Raw genomic sequence first — 22,238 nt, forward strand, 5'->3', positions numbered from 1 at the left:
AAATGCACTCCGAGCATACTCAGACATACTCAAACGCACTCCGAGCATACTCAGACATAACCAAATGCACTCCGAGCATACTCAGACATAACCAAACGCACTCCGAGCATACTCAGACATGCTCAAATACACTCTAAACATACTCAAACATACACAAATGCACTCCGAGCATACTCAGACATGCTCAAATACACTCTAAACATACACAAATGCACTCCGAGCATACTAAGACATAATCAAATGCACTCCGAGCATACTCAGACATAACCAAATGCACTCCGAGCATACTCAGACATAACCAAACGCACTCCGAGCATACTCAGACATAACCAAACTCACTCCGAGCATACTCAGACATGCTCAAATACACTCTAAACATACTCAAACATACACAAATGCACTCCGAGCATACTAAGACATAATCAAATGCACTCCGAGCATACTCAGACATACTCAAACGCACTCCGAGCATACTCAGACATAACCAAATGCACTCCGAGCATACTCAGACATAACCAAACACACTCCGAGCATACTCAGACATACTCAAATACACTCTAAACATACTCAAACATACACAAATGCACTCCGAGCATACTCAGACATAACCAAACGCACTCCGAGCATACTCAGACATGCTCAAATACACTCTAAACATACTCAAACATATACAAACGCACTCCGAGCATACTCAGACATACTCAAACGCACTCCGAGCATACTCAGACATACTCAAACGCACTCCGAGCATACTCAGACATACACAAACACACTCCGAGCATACTCAGACATACTCAAACGCACTCCGAGCATACTCAGACATAACCAAACGCACTCCGAGCATACTCAGACATACTCAAACGCACTCCGAGCATACTCAGACATACACAAACGCACTCCGAGCATACTCAGACATACTCAAACGCACTCCGAGCATACTCAGACATAACCAAACGCACTCCGAGCATACTCAGACATACTCAAACGCACTCCGAGCATACTCAGACATACTCAAACGCACTCCGAGCATACTCAGACATACTCAAACGCACTCCGAGCATACTCAGACATACACAAACGCACTCCGAGCATACTCAGACATACTCAAACGCACTCCGAGCATACTCAGACATACTCAAACGCACTCCGAGCATACTCAGACATACACAAACGCACTCCGAGCATACTCAGACATACTCAAACGCACTCCGAGCATACTCAGACATAACCAAACGCACTCCGAGCATACTCAGACATACTCAAACGCACTCCGAGCATACTCAGACATACTCAAACGCACTCCGAGCATACTCAGACATAACCAAACGCACTCCGAGCATACTCAGACATACTCAAACGCACTCCGAGCATACTCAGACATACTCAAACGCACTCCGAGCATACTCAGACATAACCAAACGCACTCCGAGCATACTCAGACATACACAAACACACTCCGAGCATACTCAAACATACTCAAATGCACTCCAAGCATACTCAGATACACCTCTAAACATACTCATACAAACACACTCCAAGTAGTGTTGCTTTCGTCAACGAAAATTATGACTAAATATCGTCGTCAACGAACCTTTATCACGTGACGAAAACGAGACGAGACGAAACGAAAATGCTGGTCATGTGACGATGACTATATAAAATGTATTATGAAATATCGTTGACGAATAAAAACGAGACTAAATGTTGTTTACAAAATAAAAACTATGCTAAAATGTCTCTTTTATTTTCGTTGACGAAAACGAGACGAAACGAAATGTTTTAATGTTAGATTGATGTGCGCATGCCCAGTAGCCAGAGCTGTATCCCTTCTAGCCTAAACCGCAGGCGACGTCACTCCCTCAAGCTCCACTCGCTGAATTATCTTGAAGACGCCCACAAACAAAGTTAAGTCTGACACAGATAAAGGGACCAATGGCCGGCCAGATAGGGTTCATATTTGGGGGAAAAAGAAGGAAGAACACATACATTTTTTTCTACTTTTTAGTAGTGATAGGAAAATTAAGCTTTTCGAAGCACCAAAGGGATCAACTGTATCTAAAATGGTTCATTACTCGAAGCTTTTCAACACGTTGTACACTAATGACATCTTGTGGTCAAAGGTGGAAAACGTTTCTTTTGCATCCCAGATGTCCAAGCAATTTTTGGACAATTTCATAAAATAAATACATTTATGCTAAGAAAACCATAAGAAATATTTTACTTACAGAAGGTATAAATGAATTAATCTGTAAATAAACTAAAAAAAAAAACAAAAGTACAAAAGATTCTTGTATGTATAGATGATCAAGTAAATTAAGAATATTGTTAAGTTGATTAATATTCGAAGCTTCTGTGTCGAACGTCACATCACTAATTTTTAGTAAATTGTAGCTTGACCATTCAAACCTTGTTTCTCTTTTTTTTCTGACATTGTCATGTGATGCTATTTTATTTATTGTTTTTATTTAATTTTTTTCAATTTATGTGTGTGTACTTCTAACATGTTTGGTAGGTAAAATAAATGTTGTAAATTAAAATTAGAGCATCTTCTGCAATGGATGCATTTTTCAGCCTATAAGGTAACAAAAATATAATAAGAACCTTGTTTGAAATGGGTTTGGCTAAAAGAAAACTTTGGTTTTGTCTATACTACTAGGTACTTATACTATATTGACTGGGTTAAATAAAATTGCATTACTAAAAATAGACTAAATGTAATCAGTTTTCGTCGACTAAAACTAGACTAAAACGTCATTCGTTTTCGTCGACTAAAACTAGACTAAAACGTCATTCGTTTTCGTCGACTAAAACTAGACTAAAATAGTCATGGGTAATTCTGACTAAAATAAGACTAAAATGCTCAGACTTTTAGTCGACTAAAACTTGACTAGACTAAAAGGTGTATGAACTTGACTAAAACTAATAAAAACTAAAATGTCAGGTTCACACAAAGACTAGACTAAAACTAAAATGAAAATCGGCCGCCAAAAACAACACTAACTCCAAGCATACTTTTTTATTTTAGTAGTTATTTTGTAAGTATTTTATTTGTTTTTATCAAAATATTTTAATTTATAATCCCCAGCATCTTGCTTAATGTTGGAACTCACGCTGTCACTTTGAAGGGTTAACTAATATATATGTGTGTGTGTGTGTGTGTGTGTGTGTGTGTGTGTGTGTGTGTGTGTGTGTGTGTGTGTGTGTGTGTGTGTGTGTGTTCTCAGTGAGGTGAAGCTGAGTATGGCATCATGTCTCTCTGATTACATCACTGATGAGATCCTACAGTCTCTCTCTCGCTCTCAACAAACACTGGTGAGATTTACACTCAAATAACTGCACATTATTACAGTTTACGTGTGTGTGTGTGTGTCTCGTTCACGTGTGTTTGTTTTAGTCGGGTCATCTGAGCAGGAGAGGACAGCAGCCACTGATTCATCACGACTCACAGGAGACGGAAGTTATAGATGAGAGCGAAATACAGACAGACAACATGATGCAACCAGAACAACAACCACAGGTACACACACAAAGTCACACACATTTTAATTTTTATTATTTCTAGTAATATTTTATTATTATATTTTATTCTTTATTTGGTTAATTTTTATATCATTTTAATGTGTTTAATGTTTATTATTTTAATTTTAATGTGGCTTTTTTGTGATTTTTACTCATTTTAAAGTAAAAACAATCGAAAAATAATTAATCACAAAAATGCAAAATTGAAAATAGATAATTTTTAAATAAAAGCAATAAAATTTAATTACGAGGAATTATGCCATTTAGTTTATATATATTTCCATCTATTTTTTACATTTAATTTAGGTATTATGTTTGTTTGTATTTTAAAAAGTGTTTTATGATTTAACGAATGAAGTGTTTGATTTTAATTGTTTCTATTTTAAATTTAAATTATGTATTTTAATTATGCATTTTTATCATTTAATTTTAGTAAGTGTTTGGCACTGTTGCATTTAATGAAATAATACAGTAATCATGGGCTCCAGAAACAACAAACAACATTATGTTTATGCTGTAGATGTGAATAATCATGAGCATGAATGAGATTATTTGAGATGAGTCTGTCTGTGTGTGTGTTTGGATCTTCAGCGGACACAGAAAGCCAAGAGGAAGAGCATTCACAGCCGGATGTTCAGACCCATGTCCGCTGCATTCGGTAGGTGTCCAACACTTCATCAGTTATTGTTAGTGTTTCTTAATCACTGATGATTGATTGTGGGCATCAGAGCTGGGCTTTGATCTGTGTAAGGCGTTAGAGGACGTGTCCATCTGTGTGGACGATCTGCCGCTGCCGCCGCCGCTCTCCCCGACTCCGCCCCCTCCACCACCAGAGACCCTGCCAGTGGAGGCGGAGCTGCAGCATCCTCGACCAATGAGCTTCAGCGATCTGCCCATCGGAGACACGCCCACTCTACAGCACGTCACCAAATACAGACCGCGGCGGACGAAGAAAGCCAAACCCAGCAGAGCTGCCGTAAGACTTCAGAACATAGCAAACACAGACTACATATATATGAAACTTAAACATTTTGCCTTGGCAACTAACTGAAATAAATTTGTGTTGAAATACTAAAACAAAACCTGAAATTAAAATACATTAAAGCTAAATAGAAATATAGGGGTCATTGACGTATAAGGATTTCGTTAGACCAATTTTAAAATACAAGAAATAATAATATTTATTGTAATTGTTCAAACATTAAGAATGTTGTGTACACATAAATTCGTATAAAAATTTTAAATTAAGTGATTTTACTGGTTTTCATCTAGATGAATTGGCCGTAGCCTTAAAAAATGTCATGTGGTGCGACCACGATTTATATAAAAATGAATTAATTTCCTTAATGTTTAACTTTTTTTTAGATGTTCTCAGTGATTAAAGTGTTTAGAAACAAAGTATTTGCATTTATTTTGTTTTTGTAAATAATTTTTGTTCTACAATTTCAGAGTTGCCTTCTTAAATGTAGTCAACAGACTTAATTTTCTTGTAAATTGTATAAAATTGTATACTTTGCCCAATCTTGGCTGCTCAATTGACCCTTTGTCAAGAGTTTGATTAACAGGCGATCTGACCAACCATAATGCAAAATCTGTCATTTTTGTCCAACAAACAAACCAGATAGGAGAGTAGATTAACGTCGGTGGACTTGAGCTTGAAAAATTCTGTGTATTGACATCTTTTCTTGGTTGAAACAAGATACTATCTGATGCTCATTCATGTTTATTTCATGCTATAACTAGTAAAGATGAAGAGAGGAACCAGTTGCTTGCTCAGGTTCTGAGATGACAACATGAACATCTTTCTCACAGTAGAAAATTACATCTGGAGTTTGTGCTTGACTGCAGGGTCAGAATTAACACGCATTTATTTGACTTTGCATAGATTGAATAGATTAAAATAGTTATTAATAGATAAATAATAAATTACTAATGAATGCATTTTTTCTTATATTGCACAAAGAATAAAAATAAACCGTCTGAAATGACCCAAATTGCTCAAATCTATCACAAAAACTGCCAATCCGGGACAAATATCTACAATGGAAAACACTCTGCAGTGGTTGCACCACATGATATTTTCACAATTTACAAGCAGAGAATTGGCCAATCGAAACAAAACAAGCTAACTTCCCACAAAAGGTCAATATGAAATTTAAAATAAAAATAAATACTTAGAAATAACTTAATATGTTTTTTTTTTAGATCATACCACATGATATCCAAATTTGGTAACAACATACCAGCTGTTAAAAAAGGTTATATTTTTCCAAATTTGAAATAGATTTTTTCTAAATTATAAATCTGCTTGATGCTTCCATGGGTCCTTGGCAAATTGGTATGTGATGCAATGTCCTATCTTTGAATGGATTTCAACATAAAAGTACCACAATGGTAGTTTCTTGATGGTCGCACCACATGATATTTCATAAAGTGCAATTTTATACAGGATTACAAAACACTTTGGAAATCATGCCAAATAGTGCAGAAAATTAATCTGAATACATTAAGGGTCATTTTAAAATATGTTTCCAAAACAGAAGTTATGGTCGGACGGTCTGACGGTCACACCACATGATATTTTGACACTTTGAATAACAAAAAAAATTACAAATAACTAATGTATATGTATGGCTTCTTTTTTTTACACATTTAAACCAATTTAAACTGAAAAAATGGATAGAAAATTCACGTCATTAACCCAAAAGCTACTCAAATTAAATTGAAAACTGAAAAGTGTTTGGATGTTGTTCTCAGTGTCAGCCAATCAGCAAAGCCCCTGCACAGGAAGTGGATGGGAGCAGCTCTGTGGATCAGCTGGACGAGGGCGTGCCGGAGTTCTTCACCAGGAAGGTCACTAACATCAGCGTGAGGTGAGATGTGAAATCTAAGATGTTGTGATGCTGATCTGTGTACTTTGGCGTCTCTCCTCACACTTGTTCTGTCTGTAGGCTGAGAGAGTCTCGTCTGAGCGGCTTCTTCAGCAGCATCAAGCATCGCGCTTCTGCTAAAGCCACGCCCACCAGCCCCACCCCCAGCACCACGGTCTCCGTGACAACAGCCGAACCAGACGCCCCTCCCCCTGAGTCGGCTGTGACCTCCAGTGACCCCGCACCTGCCGTGACGCCGGAGCCCATAGCAGCACCTGTAGCAGCACTTGTAGCGCCCGAGGTCAAAGGTCACACGCAGGATGGCGCCAAACGCGGCAGTCCGCTGAAGGGGGGTCACATGGGTGTACAGGTGCTGGGCAACGACATGCTGGCCGAGATACGAGCCAAACAAGAGAAACGCAAGAAGGTGAGGCTTAATGTCATGTTTAAAACCAAAACACAGTGCTGTTGCACATTTCAGAACTTATGACAATTGTGTGATTTACTGTTGATGAATTATGACAACGTTTTTGTGTTTTATTGTAATATGTTGTAGGGTTAATATTGTTAACTAAAACCTAAAACCATGAAAAATTAATTTCAAATTCATAGCATTTTTAAAACTATTTATTTGATAAATTTATTTAGCATTTATTTACTTACGACAGCTTTTTAGTGCCACATTAAAAATATATATATAAAATTGTGAGATTAAAGTCGTAATATTTTGAGAATAAAGTTGAAATATTCCGAAAAAAAAGTTAAAATTATGAGAATAGAGTTGAAGTTACGAGAATAAAGCCAAAATATTAAGAGAATAGATTTGAAATTACAAGAATAAAGTTGAAATACTACAAGAATAAAGCCAAAATATTACAGTAGAATTTTTTCAGGTTTCTTTGATGAATAGAAAGTTCAAAGAAACAGCATTTATCTGAAATAGAAATCTTTTGTAACATTATAAATGTATTTATCGTCACTTTTGATCAATTTAAAGCATCCTTGCTAAATAGAAGTATACATTTCTATAATTTCACTGCTGCTCAAAGGTTCGGATTCTTGGAGGAAAGTTTGATCAAGATTTGTAATGCTTTTTAAAGGAAATTTTTCTGTGCTTATTTGATTAAAACTACAGAAAAAATTATATTGTGAAATATTTTTGCTATTTAAAATAACTGCTTTCTATTTTAATACACTTAAAAATGTAATTTATTTCTGTGATGCAAAGCTGAATTTTCAGCATCATTACTGCAGTCTTCAGTGTCACATGATCCTTCAGAAATCATTCTAATATACTGATTTATTATCAATGTTGGAAACAGTTGTGCTGCTTAATATTTTTTTGAACCTGTGATACTTTTTTTCAGAATTCTTTGGTAAATAGAATGTTAAAAAGAAAAGCATTTATTATTTTAGTTTTTTTTTATTTCTTTCTTTGAAAGAAATTAATACTTTTATTCAGCAAGGATGTGTTAAATTGATAAAAGGTGATAGTAAAGACTTAGAAATATTTTCTAACAATATTTTTCCTATTTTGATTAAATGCTGTTCTTTTTTATCTTTCTATTGATCAAAGAATCTTGAAAAAAAAAGTATCACAGGTTCCAAAAATATATTAAGCAGCACAACTGTTTCCAACATTGATAATAAATCAGTATATTAGAATGGTTTCTGAAGGATCATGTGACACTGAAGACTGCAGTAATGATGCTGAAAATGTAGCTTCGATCACAGAAATAAATTACATTTTAAAATATAATCAAATAGAAAGCAGTTATTTTAAATAGCAAAAATATTTAAAAACTTAACTTGTTTCGGCTACTTGGAATCAAATAAATGCAAGCTTAGTGAGCAGAAAAGACTTAAAAATCATACTGTTCACAAACTTTTGACCGGTAGAGTGTATTTTGAAAAAAAAAAACATGTCTTTTGTTTTTAGCCTGTATTGGAGTATTTTAGCCTGTTTTCCAGGTCAATGTGAAACAACACCTGATTAAACATCTACAGATAATGTACTCACTCCCTTGTCATGTTTTTTGAGGAAAACATTTCAGGAATGTTCTCCATATAGTGGACTTCTATGGTGTTTGAACTTCCAAAATGCAGATTAAATGCAGCTCCAAAGGACTCTAAACGATCCCAGCCGAGGAAGAAGAGTCTTATCTAGCGAAACGATTGGTTATTTTCTTAAATTAATTAATAGGACGATTTTGAAGTTGGAGGAGAAAATGAGATGGGAGTTTTTCGACATACCCTAACTGTCTTGAACCGGAATACACAGAGTTCAGGCAGAGCTAGACTAGATGAGCATTTGAGCTTAAAAAGTGTGTAAATTGACAGAAAATAATCAATCGTTTCTCTAGATGAGTCCCTTCTTCCTCGTCTTGGCAAGAGTCTTTTGAAGCTGCATTTTGGAAGTTCAAACTCGGGGCACCGTAGAAGTCCACTATATGGAAAACATTCCTGAAATGTTTTCTTCAAAAAACATAATTACTTTACGACCGAAGAAACAAAGACTTGAACGTCTTAGATGACAAGGGGGTGAATTAAAGAATCTGAGATTATTTATTCCTGAGATTACATGTGTTTGTTGCATATTTTTCGGTAAAAAGTATTGAATTTGGTTGCCAATACTGTGATTAACATGAGACAACAGTGATGTTAATGATTATGTGTGTGTCTCACAGACAGGTGTTTCTCCAGCCGCAGGAGCCAAAGCTGAAGCTCCCGATGAAGGTGCGTCTGTCACTCAGTGTGTTTCTAATGATGATGATAATGATGTGAGAGTCTGTAAATAAATGCGTGATCTGTGATTGAGCAGGACGAGATCATGGACACACACCACCAGCGGTGCGTAAAGACGCTCGAGACGAACCTGCAGCCAGCAAACTCAAACACACACCTGAACACAAGCTCTCACCTGCAACAACACACACACCTGAACACACACTCACATCAGACTCCAGCCATCCGTCCATCTCGTTCAGCTCCTCTGACCCCATGAGTGAGTGAAACACACACACACACACACACACACACACACACTGACACATCTGACTCACTCATCATCATGTCTTCTCCTATCCAGCTCCTCCTCCTCCTCTGGCTCACGTCCCAGAATCCCCTGCTCTTCCGGCCCCGCCCCTGAGTCCGTGGGTGATGCTGTCAGTCACTGAGGAGGCGGAGCCGGGTCCTGTCACTCACAGCGCGGAGGGAGGAGACTCGCCTCCCCGTGAGTTCATCGTTAACGTAATGTTCTTCTTTTTTTAGACTGTGTGTTTATATAATCTAATGTATTGTCTCTGTGTGCAGCCCCTGAGTCTCCTGGAGATGCCACAGTGTTCGACACACACTCGTCACACACACTGACGGTCAACCGCTCCATATCCTGCGTCCACTCCAGCAGCCAATCGGAGGACGACGCCGCTGACCGCCAGCGCTCACAGTCCGTCCCCTCAGCCGCTCCGACCAATCACGTCTCCTGATCACTGTGACTGACGGATGCCTCGTGCTGCAGCTTGTGAAACAGATCAGTGGGGCATCAGAAAACTAAAAAAAATGACTGAAAATTAAAATTATATGCTTAAAACACACTAAAGATTTAATATGTAAACTGAAAACCCTTAAAGCATTAGTTCACTTCCAGAACCAAAATTTCCAGTTAATTTAATCACCCCCTTTTCATTCAAGACGTTCATGTCTTTTTTTCCTTTTTCAGTTGTAAAGAAACAGTTTTTTGAGGAAAGCATTGGGGATGCACCAGATGTTTGGCGACTAAAATTATTCGGCTGAAAATAGCATAATAAGCAAAAAGGCTGAATAAATGATAGCGAACAATGAGGTGATGCGATCAGATAGAGGAGTGCACTAATGATCAAACATGTGGTCAGTGTGGAAGCATTTAAAACTGTCTGAGAAAGACGCAAAACTCATTCCAAGCAGCGACAGCGAGAGACTGTTTAGAAGCGCATCGCATGTCTTCATGAGAAGAGAAAGGACTGAAATCATCCATTAGTCAATCAACTCCAGAACGTTCTGTTGTCTAATACACCAGACACCAATTGTATTTATTCTGACAGCAGCTCCTTAGCCAGGGTTCAAAGACCAAAGATGACAATCATTCACAAATCTGCTGCTGCCAGCAAACACTAGGACTGAGCTCTTCTTGCGGGTTTAACACTAAATAAAAGTCAACGTTCAGAAATGTTAGTATTGTTATTTTACTGCTGTTCTGTCAAATTAAATAAAAAAGTAAGTCTGTTAAAGCAACACTAAGTAACTTTTCCCTCAACACTCCCTCTACAGGTTGGAAGCGGAATTTTCAGCACTAAAGAGTTGTTTTTACCTTAAAATAATGTTTCCGAACTCGTGTCAGTGGTTCATCAACTCATAACAGGGTGAAACGGCACTTTCGTATTCGCTTTGCGACCCTCTATTGGCCGTAACAGCACTATGTAAGTTTGGGTCGTCGGGTCGCGGTTTTGTAGTTCAAATGAGACTACAAATGCGACTTGCTTTACGGCAGGCTTCACAAAAGGTTTTCATACTTTCATAAAGTCATACAACATACTCTACCTTGTCACTGGACATCGTTATTTCCAAAGCCGATCCTGGATAGCCTCCAAACAAATAACGTGCATGTGACGCGACGGTAGGCTAAATTATTTACGACAGCGGTAATGGACAATTCCACTTCCAACCTGTAGAGGGAGCGTTGAGGGAAAAGTTACTTAATGTTGCTTTAATACATTTCTTCTAACTTTCTCCTATGCTCAACAAGGCTGCATTTATTTGTAGATTACAAACACAAGCCTGATTCAAGAAGGGGCTCTTAAAAATGGCCAAAGAATATTATTTTACTAACTTATTCATTTTAAGTCAAATTGTGCTTTGTTGGTAGGCTATAATGTCTACTAGAATGTTACAAATGTTCAGTTTTAGATAAATATTTTTAAATTGTTGTTTTGTAATTGATTTTTTTTTTCTTTGAAAAGCAAGACAAAACTGTAAAAAAACTAGGTCTTAAATTCATGCAATGGTGAAAAAAATGGCAAAATACATCTGGGAAAAACACCCTCAGTAATTTAGTAATCGGCCTTCTCCAAATAGTGGACTTCAATGGTGCTAAGGATTCAAAGGGCTCTAAACGATCCCAGCTGAGGAAGAAGGGTCTTATCTAGCAAAACAATTGGCAATTTAAAAAAAAAAAAAAAAAAGTACAATTTATACACTTTTTATTCCAGTTCAAGACAGTTAGGGTATGTCTAAAAACTCCCATCTCATTTTCTCCTCCAACTTCAAAATCATCCTACATCGCTGCAGATGTACCAAACCAATGTTTACAAAGTGAACATGGAAAGAAGGTCAAATGCTCTTTACAAAAAAAGGAAAAAACAGCAATGTAGGACGATTTGAAAGTAAAGTAGAAAATTAGATTTTTTTCCACATACCCTAACTGTCTTGAACTGGGGTACACAGTTTACGCAGAGCTAGACAAGACCAGTATTTGAGGCTAAAAAGGGTATAAATTGTAATTTTTTTGGCAAATAAATGATCGTTTTGCTAGATAAGACCCTTCTTCCTCAAACTCACAAGCACCATTGAAGTCCACTATATGGAGAGAAATCTAGAAGAAAGAAAGACATGAACATTTTAGATGACAAGGGGGTGAGTATATTATCAGTACATTTTAGTTCTGGAAGTGAACTACTCCTATAATGAGGTTGTAGTTTAATCATTAATCATTTGAATGTTTTTATTTTTTATGATTTTTATTAGTTTAATAGCTTTAATTGTTTTTTTATTGCAGTTTTCAATTCAACATTTCAATTTAAACAGTTGCCTGTTCAGAAATAAAATAATGTTTTTTTGTTTATGTTTTGTCTCATTTGATGTTTATTTCATTTCAAGTCATTTTTGAATGTTTTAATTATGGTTTAGTGTAATAAACCTGCTCTCAACAACTATTGTTTTTATTGAACAACATACTGAATCAGAATCTTTTGAAATGACAATACTGTACTTAATTATCTTTAGAGTAGTTTCTGTTAACAAAAAAAAAAGTTTAAAACCAGGCAGCATTGTCATAATTGCAGTGAAAATTATAAAACTGTTACAAAAATTTATTAGAATTTTTTTTAATTACTATAAAAAAAACTACTAATAAAGATACTACTATAACCCTTTAATCAATATAAGGGACAAAGACGAAAAAGGGTTTAAGCATAAAAACAACAAGTGTAATAGTGCTTTAAATTGTTGTTTTTCTGTTTAATTTACTTGCATTTTGGTTTTTGTTTTTCTAAACATGCATTTTCCCCTAATTTACAGAAGACACCCACTAAAATGTCACTTAGTAACAATCCTGTCAGGCATGTTTACAACAGAAATCAATTTATGACATATTAAAAGATGAATTACTTTCACCCCAAATAAAAATTAGTTCTAATTCTACATTTTTAAAATGTGCCACTATCCTAGGTTTTGCCCATTTGTCAGTATAAGAATTTTTTACTCATTTACAACAACGAAATTTAATGTTAAAATTAGTCAAAAGCGTATATTTTAATATGCACAAGTCAGAATAAGCATGTTGTTTGAATTTTGACATAAATATTGTGTTACACTGAATGACAATATAGCATTATTTCAACCAAATTTATTTGAAACCCAAAACATAGACATTTTTACTTACACATAAAATCACTTGTAAATTTCTTTTGACGTGGACGTCTTTGACCCATAAATAAATGTAGTCATTACTTTTTAATATTAAGTATATTGAACACTGTTGTAATCTTTTAGTATCTACCATGTAAAAAAATCTACCTATTTCTTAGTTATTAGTCGTGAAATTTACTAGCTTTCTGAGTGAAAATATTTGTTGCTAGCATGTTTCTAGCATGATTAGCGTGTTACTAGCATTTTGTATGTGCTATATATCGGTGGACACTCTTCAGACTCTCGTTCTTATCAGAAACTGAGAAAAATAATAATTGCAACATCGTAAATAATGATAGCGGCATGAACATTCAGTTTGATATTATTTAACAACATCATTTAAATCCCAGGAGATTTACATTTAGATGCCGAGAGCTAAACACTATCATATTGTGTTTAGGCTAATGTTAGCTAGCTAGCGATACTTCTCTTCGGACATCTTAATCATGAACACATTTTTAAAAATCGTGTAATATTTTAAAGCCTTTATTATTTTCAACTCTACAGCTGTGCGATAAAATTCACTTCAAAGATTCACTTTTCATTAAGACCACATGGCAAAAAAAAAATGTCTTTTCATGGGAAACAATGTCTTTTTAAGCTGAAAATGAGATGAAATGACCCATACAACCAGAAGATGGCAGCAGAGGGTCAATCATTGGCTGCAGCTGCAATTTCAACTCCCTAGTTTTTTTCCAAGACGTCTTGCTTTTCGATTTATTATAAAATTACTAATATGTGACCCTGGACCACAAAACCAGTCTTAAGTCGCTGGGGTATATTTGTAGCAATAACCAAAAATACATTGCATGGGTCAAAATTTTTGATTTTTCTTTTATGCCAAAAATCATTAAGAAATTAAGTAAAGTTCATGTTCCATGAAGATTTTTTGTGAAATTCCTACTGTAAACATATCAAAATGTAATTTTTGATTTGTAATATGCATTGTTAAGAACCTAATTTGGACAACTTTAAAGGTGATTTTCTCAGTCTTTTTGATTTTTTTGCATCCTCAGATTCCAGATTTTCAAATAGATGTATCTCAGCCAAATATTGTCCTATCCTAACAAACCATACATCAATAGAAAGCTTATTTATTGAGCTTTCATATGATGTATAAATCTCAGTTTTGTTAAATTTAACCTTATGACTGGTTTTGTGGTCCAGGGTCACATATAATAAATTGTAGTATATTTACAGCACTTAAGTATATAATAAAGCAAGTGCCGAAAGTCATTAAAATAAGTACATAAATAAATAAGCTCAGACACAAACAGCCTATAAGGGTGAATTGTTTAAATACTTGCATATAGTTCACTACAAACAAAATACGTTAAATATTAATGGTATAAGAATTAAATATTGCACTCAATATGAATCTATATGAATTTGAAATATTTTATATAATTGAATAACTACATCTTTTAAGCTTTATCTTGAAGTGTAAAAGCTATTAAATAGCCTATGTTTAACCAACACAAACGTGTTTCTGCTGTAGTTTTGTTGCTCTTAATTTAGTCTGAATCATTTAATGCACAGCTCTGTTTTTGCCATCAGCTTGTCAGATGTTTGTCCGGTTATTACTGTCAATCTTAGCAATGACTCATAGTGCATATTTAGCCCATTTACTCCAGTATTTTCAAACTCGCGTTTGTCATTCTTGAAACGGTATACAAGGACGTTTGGTCCTCTTAGACAAACAACACTTTTCTTCGATTGTGAATGGATTATGCAGAGAAAACCAGCAAAGTACACTCCTATTGCGGCACACTACAGCTGACCGGAAATGACTGAGCTGGCTTGACTAAACAAGGAAGTAATCTGTGCATTTGGTCAAATGTAAGTCTGATCAGTTAGAAAAGATATAGCAACTCTAGTCTGAGTTTGGAGTTTGTAGAGTTAAAGCTCTAGGAGGAGATAGAGTCAGACAATTTTGGCTAGGAATAATAATAAGTTTAAATAGCGGATCAGTAAGTTGGCTTTCTCATTAGATGTTGTCTATAGATGAAAGCATGCGGTTGTTTGTGGTTAATAAGTCTGTAGTTGTGGTGTGAGAGCAGCTGTGGAGCTCTGCTGTGTGTGATTGTGTGTTGTCTCCAGTGACGGCTCATTACGGGGGTGTGATGATGGAGAGGAGGAGCGCGGTGAGCTGCTGGACGCCTGCAGCTGCTGATCTGACCGCAGTCATGGAGAACGTCTTCAGAGGACTGAGCGCCGCCGCCTTCCTCAACACCTGGACACAGTTCAGCCGCAACGGTGAGTGTAGAGACGCCTTCATGACATACAAGACTGAGCCGCTGCTGACCGCTGCTTCATCCACAGATGACGGATTCATCGAGCGCAGGACACTCCACGACTTTCTGCTCCACTTGATGAAGACCCTGAAGATCGTGAGTAGAGTTTCTTCACTCCTGAATTCACTGAATGCCCTGCAGGAGCTTTGCTCTTCGCTAAATGCACTTTTCTTCAAGTTTTGATGTGTTTGAATTGATTTTGGGGGCATGAAGTTTCCCACTGCATCTGTTATCATTTCAAACCAACACACTTCTGTAATGCATTGTGCATTTATTCGATTTGTATGCTTTATTTGATATCGTTAACACCAGTTCTGCTGGCCATTTCAGCATGTGTGCGCGTTTGGGTAATTATTCATCATATGTGACCCTGGTCCACAAAACCAGTCATAAGGTTAAATTTGACAAAACTGAGATTAATACATCATATGAAAGCTCAATAAATAAGCTTTCTATTGATGTATGGTTTGTTAGGATCGGACAATATTTGGCTGATATACATCAATTTGAAATCTGGAATCTGAGGGTGCAAAAAAATCTAAAAGACTGAGAAAATCACCTTTAAAGTTGTCCAAATTAGGTTCTTAACAATGCATATTACTAATCAAAAATTACATTTTGATATATTTACAGTAGGAATTTTACAAAAAATCTTCATGATCTTTACTTAATTTCCTAATGATTTTTGGCATAAAAGAAAAATCAAAAATTTTGACCCATGCAATTTATTTTTGGCTGTTGCTACAAACATACCCCAGCGACTTAAGACTGGTTTTGTGCTCCAGGGTGACATATATGGGTCAAAGATGTTAAGAAGTCCACGTCAAAAGAAATTTACAAAAGTGATTTTATGTCCATAGAAAGTACATTAAATGTAAGTAAAGTGTCAAATAAGTTTTTGGAGAATAAAATGTCAAAACTTGGTTGAAATAATGTCACATTGTCATTCAGTGTAACACAATATGTATGTAAAATAAATGTAACACAGGGTTAAAGTCTAAAACTGAATAAAACCAATTTAAAAAATCAATTAAATTAATTACTTACAGTAAAATTAAATGTATATGAATGTTGAAAAAAACTGCTAAAAAAAATTATAAAAATTAATAAACATTTAATATTAATAACAATTAATAAACAAATTAATAGACATACACTGTTGTTCAAAGGTTTGGGATCAGTTTAATGTTTTTCACAGAAGTTTCTTATTTTAATCAAGGCTGCATTTATTTTATCAAAAATACAGAATTTTTTGGGGGGGAAATATTATTGCAAATAAAAAAAAAGTTTTCTAAGTGAATATATTTTAAAATGTAATTTATTTCTGTGATGCAAAGCTGAATTTTCAGCATCATTACTGCAGTCTTCAGTGTCACATGTTCCTTCAGAAATCATTCTAATATGATGATTTATTATGTTAAAAAATTTGCTGCTTAATGTTTTTGGAACCTGTGATACCTTTTTCAGGATTCTTTGATGAATGAAAAGTTAAAAAGAACAGTATTTACAATATTCACTGCTATTCAAAAGTTTGGTGTTTCTTTTTAAAGAAATGAGTACTTTTATTTAGCAAGGATGTGTTAAATGAATTAAAAAAAGTACTTATATTGTTAGAAAAAAATTGTTATTTTGAATAAATGCTTTTTATGCATCAAATAATTAAAGCAAAAAGTATTTTGGTTTCCAAAAAAAAAAAAAAATGTTTCCAGCACTGATAATAAATCAGTATATTAGAATGATTTCTGAAGAATCATGTGACACTGAAGACTGCAGTAATGATGCTGAAAATTCAGCTTTACATCAAAGAAATAAATAATATTTTTACCAATATTAGAAATTGTCATAATATTTCACAATATTACTATTTTTTCTGTATTATTGATCAAATAAATACAGCCTATATGAGCATATTTTATTAATTTGCTCCCTTTTAGAACAGGTGTAATAATTTTTCTGGAAGCATCTTTGCGATCACGAATGCAATCCCATTCATTAACATAGTGGCTTTGCACGTGGTTCTTATTAATCATATATTTTGTATATATATTTTAACATCATACATTAATACGTTTTAATATACAAGCTGCTAACTTGTAAATTTCAAGATATGGCAACAAAAATGCTCCTGACAGTCCAGCAAGATGTTTTAGTTTCGTTTCGTTTCTGTGTTCGAATCCGAATCCGCGTTGGTTTGGGCGAATCACTGACTCACTAAAAAACCATTCATAAAAACGAGTCATTTGATTCACTCCTGAACGATTCAGCCGTTTTGAAAGAATCGTTTGAATGACTCAGTGATTCAATCATGAACACTGCTGCCACCTGCTGGCGGTTTTAAGTTTCTCATCATATTACATTCTTTTCTAACATATTTCTGTACGAGTTTTGTATTTAAAACATTAATTTTATACCATTATTTATGCAATTATAAGTACAGTATAAGTCTAAATGTATAAATACCACATCTAAATGTCACCGCATGAAGCTTCTGTGCAGTGCTCAGATGAGTTTTGTTGACATGATTTCATGAGTAACAATGGCCAGTCATTCAGTCACATTAATGAAGTATTCAGAGAAAAATCTTGTCTGTTTTCATTTACATTTTTTTTATTCATGAAATTTTGATTCATTTAGTGGAATTGCATTTTAAATAAACAGAATACTGCGTGGTATCGTGATACTTCAGCTGGTATAGTAACGAAAGTCATTTTTATGGTATCGTGACAACCCTAGACACAACTAACTTGACTAGAGCTTTAATTCAATCTGACATTAAAACAGAATGTATATATATATAAACAGGGTTTGAAATGAACACCCACCAAATGTGGGTATGAATCATCTGTGGCGGGTAACGCTGTCAAATCACTAGGTTACTTTTTGTGTATGTTCACTCATTAATTTATTTGGGAAGTTCATGCAAGACAAATCTGCAATTTGTGAGACATCGTCACTTTATGGAGTATATTGCAAAAAACAAACACTTCTACAGAAATGCATGCATTCACCACTATGTATTGAAGTCTGGTTAGACGACTTTAGTGCATTCTTTCACTGCATAATCAGTCTATAACAAGCATTAAGAACCATCACATAATTCAAGATATGAGGCAGAAAATCGATATATTTATATCATTTCATGTAGTTATAATATCACACAAAGACTGCCATTTTTCCTTTAAAAATCAGCATGATTACAAATGTGATACTGATTTTATACAACAGTATATTCAATAAACAATAAGAGACCGACATACATTTTTCTTGTTTTTGCTGTATTTCGCCAACAAAAATCATTCCAAACACAGCCACAGCACTGTTTTGCGTCTCAGAGCAACATGACGGTGTTTCGTTCCTGAATGAATCAAGCGGTTCTATCGCAATGACTCACTTATTAACACTGACTTACTGACACCTACTGACGGTTTTAATTTCACGTTTAAAGTATCTTTTCATTTTTAAATAATTTCAAATATCTATATTCAACATGTTATGTTTAAAATATGATTATTTCTGCATTTGTCACAGCAGGTTAAAGCATTCCATGTGTCTCTGAGCTTCATCAAACAGTGTGGAAATACATCGAAATGCACCTTAGATTCAACTTCTGCAAAGATGAATTTTGTTGATACTGATTTAATTTGTTCGGTAACAGCCGGAATGTATTATTATTGACTAATTGACTGCTTAAACGTAAGAATTAACTCAAAAGATGATGCACACTTAAAAAAAAAGGCTTCATAAAGGTAAAAATCAATTTAAACTTATTGGAAAAGATGAATGTCTCTCACTGCAGTGACCTGACCGCACAGAATATGAAGAATATCAAAGATGTTCCACACACAATAACACACTCTAATATCGCCTAATTATCTTTATCAATGCCGTAATCGATAAAATCACAGAAAATATTGAGATATTATTTTTTGTCATTATCACACACCCCTAGTACTGACACCAAATGATTTGCAACAGTGGCTTTGTCGCATCCGCTGTAGACAGCCTCAAGCTGGTGGTGTATTTCTTTTGTTTTTGATTTTGTGGCTAGTAGAAGTTCTGAATGGCCAGTAACTTAAACAATTAGTAGCCAAATTGTCTGGTGAATAAAAAAGTTAATTTGAATCCCTGTATCTAAATATTCACCAAGTATCTCTGTAGTAGCGCTGATGTATTGTCATTGTTGTTGTTGTGGTGGTGGTAGCGTGACGTGTCGGAGCAGCAGCTGCAGGCGCTCAGAGAGACGCTAGTGTCCCGTTGTGACGTCACAGGAGACGGACGCCTGCAGATGGAGCAGGTACAGCATCTCCATCCACACGCTCCTCCTCTTATCTCAGTGGGAGAATGGACTTTAGGTGTTTATGTGTTTGTCTCTGCTGCAGGTGGCGGCTGCGCTTCTGCCCGAACAGGAGAACTTCCTGCTGCTGTTCCGCCGGGAGACACCGCTGGACAACAGTGTGGAGTTCATGAGGGTCAGAGCCTCACGTTCATCATTTAGTTTCTCCATCAATCGATCACTTCGTTAAAGTTTGTTGACTTTATCTGTCTCGCCTCAGATCTGGCGCTGCTACGACACTGACAGCAGTGGATACATCTCTGCTGTGGAGCTGAAGGTGATGTCACTTCCTGTGTGTGTGTGTGTGTGTGTGTGTGTGTGTGTGTGTGTGTGTGTGTGTGTGTGTGTGTGTGTGTGTGTCTCTGTGTGTGTGTGTGTGTGTGTGTGTGTGTGTGTGTGTGTGTGTGTGTGTGTGTGTGTGTCTCTGTGTGTGTGTGTGTGTGTGTGTGTGTGTGTGTGTGTGTGTGTGTGTGTGTGTGTGTGTCTCTGTGTGTGTGTGTGTGTGTGTGTGTGTGTGTGTGTGTGTGTGTGTGTGTGTGTGTGTGTGTGTGTGTGTGTGTGTGTCTGTGTGTGTGTGTGTGTGTGTGTGTGTGTGTGTGTGTGTGTGTGTGTGTCTCTGTGTGTGTGTGTGTGTGTGTGTGTGTGTGTGTCTGTGTGTGTGTGTGTGTGTGTGTGTGTGTGTGTGTGTGTGTGTGTGTGTGTGTGTGTGTGTGTGTGTGTGTGTGTGTGTGTGTGTGTCTCTGTGTGTGTGTGTGTGTGTGTGTGTGTGTGTGTGTGTGTGTGTGTGTGTGTGTGTGTGTGTCTGTGTGTGTGTGTGTGTGTGTGTGTGTGTGTGTGTGTGTGTGTGTGTGTGTGTGTGTGTGTGTCTCTGTGTGTGTGTGTGTGTGTGTGTGTGTGTGTGTGTGTGTGTGTGTGTGTGTCTCTGTGTGTGTGTGTGTGTGTGTGTGTGTGTGTGTGTGTGTGTGTGTGTGTGTGTGTGTCTCTGTGTGTGTGTGTGTGTGTGTGTGTGTGTGTGTGTGTGTGTGTGTGTGTGTGTGTGTGTGTGTGTGTGTGTGTGTGTGTGTGTGTCTCTGTGTGTGTCTCTGTGTGTGTCTCTGTGTGTGTGTGTGTGTGTGTGTGTGTGTGTGTGTGTGTGTGTGTGTGTGTGTGTGTGTCTCTGTGTGTGTGTGTGTGTGTGTGTGTGTGTGTGTGTGTGTGTGTGTGTGTGTGTGTCTCTGTGTGTGTGTGTGTGTGTGTGTGTGTGTGTGTGTGTGTGTGTGTGTGTGTGTGTGTGTGTGTGTGTGTACCTGGTATTCATCACGTTGTGGGGACCAAATGTCCCCACAAGGATAGGAATACCAGTAGATTTTGACCTTGTGGGGACATTTCTCAGGTCCCCATGAGGAAACAGGCTTATAAATCATGCACAATGAGTTTTTTTTGATGAAGTAAAAGTGTGCACAATCTCCTGTGAGGGCTAGGTTTAGGTGTAGGGTAGGTGTAGGGTGATAGAAAGTACGGTTTGTACAGTATAAAAACCATTACGCCTATGGAATGTCCCCATAAAACATGTAAACCCAACATGTGTGTGTGTGTGTGTGTGTGTGTGTGTGTGTGTGTGTCTCTGTGTGTGTGTGTGTGTGTGTGTGTGTGTGTGTGTGTGTGTGTGTGTGTGTGTGTGTGTCTCTGTGTGTGTCTCTGTGTGTGTGTGTGTGTGTGTGTGTGTGTGTGTGTGTGTGTGTGTGTGTGTGTGTGTGTGTGTCTCTGTGTGTGTGTGTGTGTGTGTGTGTGTGTGTGTGTGTGTGTGTGTGTGTGTGTGTGTGTGTGTTTGTGTGTGTGTGTGTGTGTCTCTGTGTGTGTCTCTGTGTGTGTCTCTGTGTGTGTGTGTGTGTGTGTGTGTGTGTGTGTGTGTGTGTGTGTGTGTGTGTTTGTACTCATGCTGTCGTCTCTGTTTGATGATATCAGAGTTTCCTGCGGGATCTGTTCCATCAGCACAACAAGCAGATCACTACAGCCAGACTGGAGGAGTACACCGATACTATGGTAACTGATGAAATATTAAAAACAAATGTAAAAAAAAAAGTTTGCGTTTGTTTCACATATCATATGATACAGTAGGATTTATAGGGTTAACAGGTTCAACTGAGTACTTGAATTTGACTTTAGGACCTGGAAAACTTTTGAAAATATCAATATTGACTTGAATGGTGACTGGAGGCTTTCCACTGATTTCCTACTGAACTGTGAGCAACTGAACTGCAGCTCAAACTATTTCAGATATAGTGAATGAAGCTACAAACTCCATCATAATGCACAATGTGAACATCTATCTAACATGTATTTTGAGCTACAGCTGGTCATATTAATGGAGTGTTTCACTAGTTAGCAGTAAACCACTTACCTCACCTCAATATGTTCCTAGATTTGTGTTGGTTATTATCTTGTGAATGGAAATATGGATATTTAATATGTAAACATCAAACTGTTTTCAGTTATTTCAGTTAATGTCATAAAACTAGCGAG

The 22,238-nt window shown here is 36.4% G+C and overlaps 2 protein-coding genes across 2 annotated transcripts in view; both read left to right on the top strand.

The window, feature by feature from the left end:
• Positions 1-12,342, top strand: part of LOC141289440 (F-actin-uncapping protein LRRC16A) — a 47,157-nt gene extending 34,815 nt beyond the window's left edge. Inside the window, exons 28-37 of the mRNA XM_073821535.1 lie at positions 3,225-3,312; positions 3,395-3,517; positions 4,111-4,177; positions 4,248-4,495; positions 6,277-6,392; positions 6,471-6,816; positions 9,077-9,125; positions 9,211-9,393; positions 9,478-9,621; positions 9,702-12,342. Of these exons, the coding sequence (XP_073677636.1) occupies positions 3,225-3,312; positions 3,395-3,517; positions 4,111-4,177; positions 4,248-4,495; positions 6,277-6,392; positions 6,471-6,816; positions 9,077-9,125; positions 9,211-9,393; positions 9,478-9,621; positions 9,702-9,874 (1,537 nt within the window). The 3' untranslated portion in view covers positions 9,875-12,342. The remainder of the gene's footprint in view (positions 1-3,224; positions 3,313-3,394; positions 3,518-4,110; positions 4,178-4,247; positions 4,496-6,276; positions 6,393-6,470; positions 6,817-9,076; positions 9,126-9,210; positions 9,394-9,477; positions 9,622-9,701) is intronic.
• Positions 12,343-15,235: 2,893 nt separating this feature from the next.
• Positions 15,236-22,238, top strand: part of LOC141289441 (secretagogin-like) — a 16,259-nt gene continuing 9,256 nt past the window's right edge. The window contains exons 1-5 of the mRNA XM_073821536.1: positions 15,236-15,499; positions 19,605-19,697; positions 19,783-19,872; positions 19,957-20,013; positions 21,681-21,758. Of these exons, the coding sequence (XP_073677637.1) occupies positions 15,236-15,499; positions 19,605-19,697; positions 19,783-19,872; positions 19,957-20,013; positions 21,681-21,758 (582 nt within the window). The remainder of the gene's footprint in view (positions 15,500-19,604; positions 19,698-19,782; positions 19,873-19,956; positions 20,014-21,680; positions 21,759-22,238) is intronic.

Source organism: Garra rufa, chromosome 17 (genome assembly GCF_049309525.1).
Source record: "Garra rufa chromosome 17, GarRuf1.0, whole genome shotgun sequence".
Taxonomy (NCBI): Eukaryota; Metazoa; Chordata; class Actinopteri; order Cypriniformes; family Cyprinidae; genus Garra; species Garra rufa.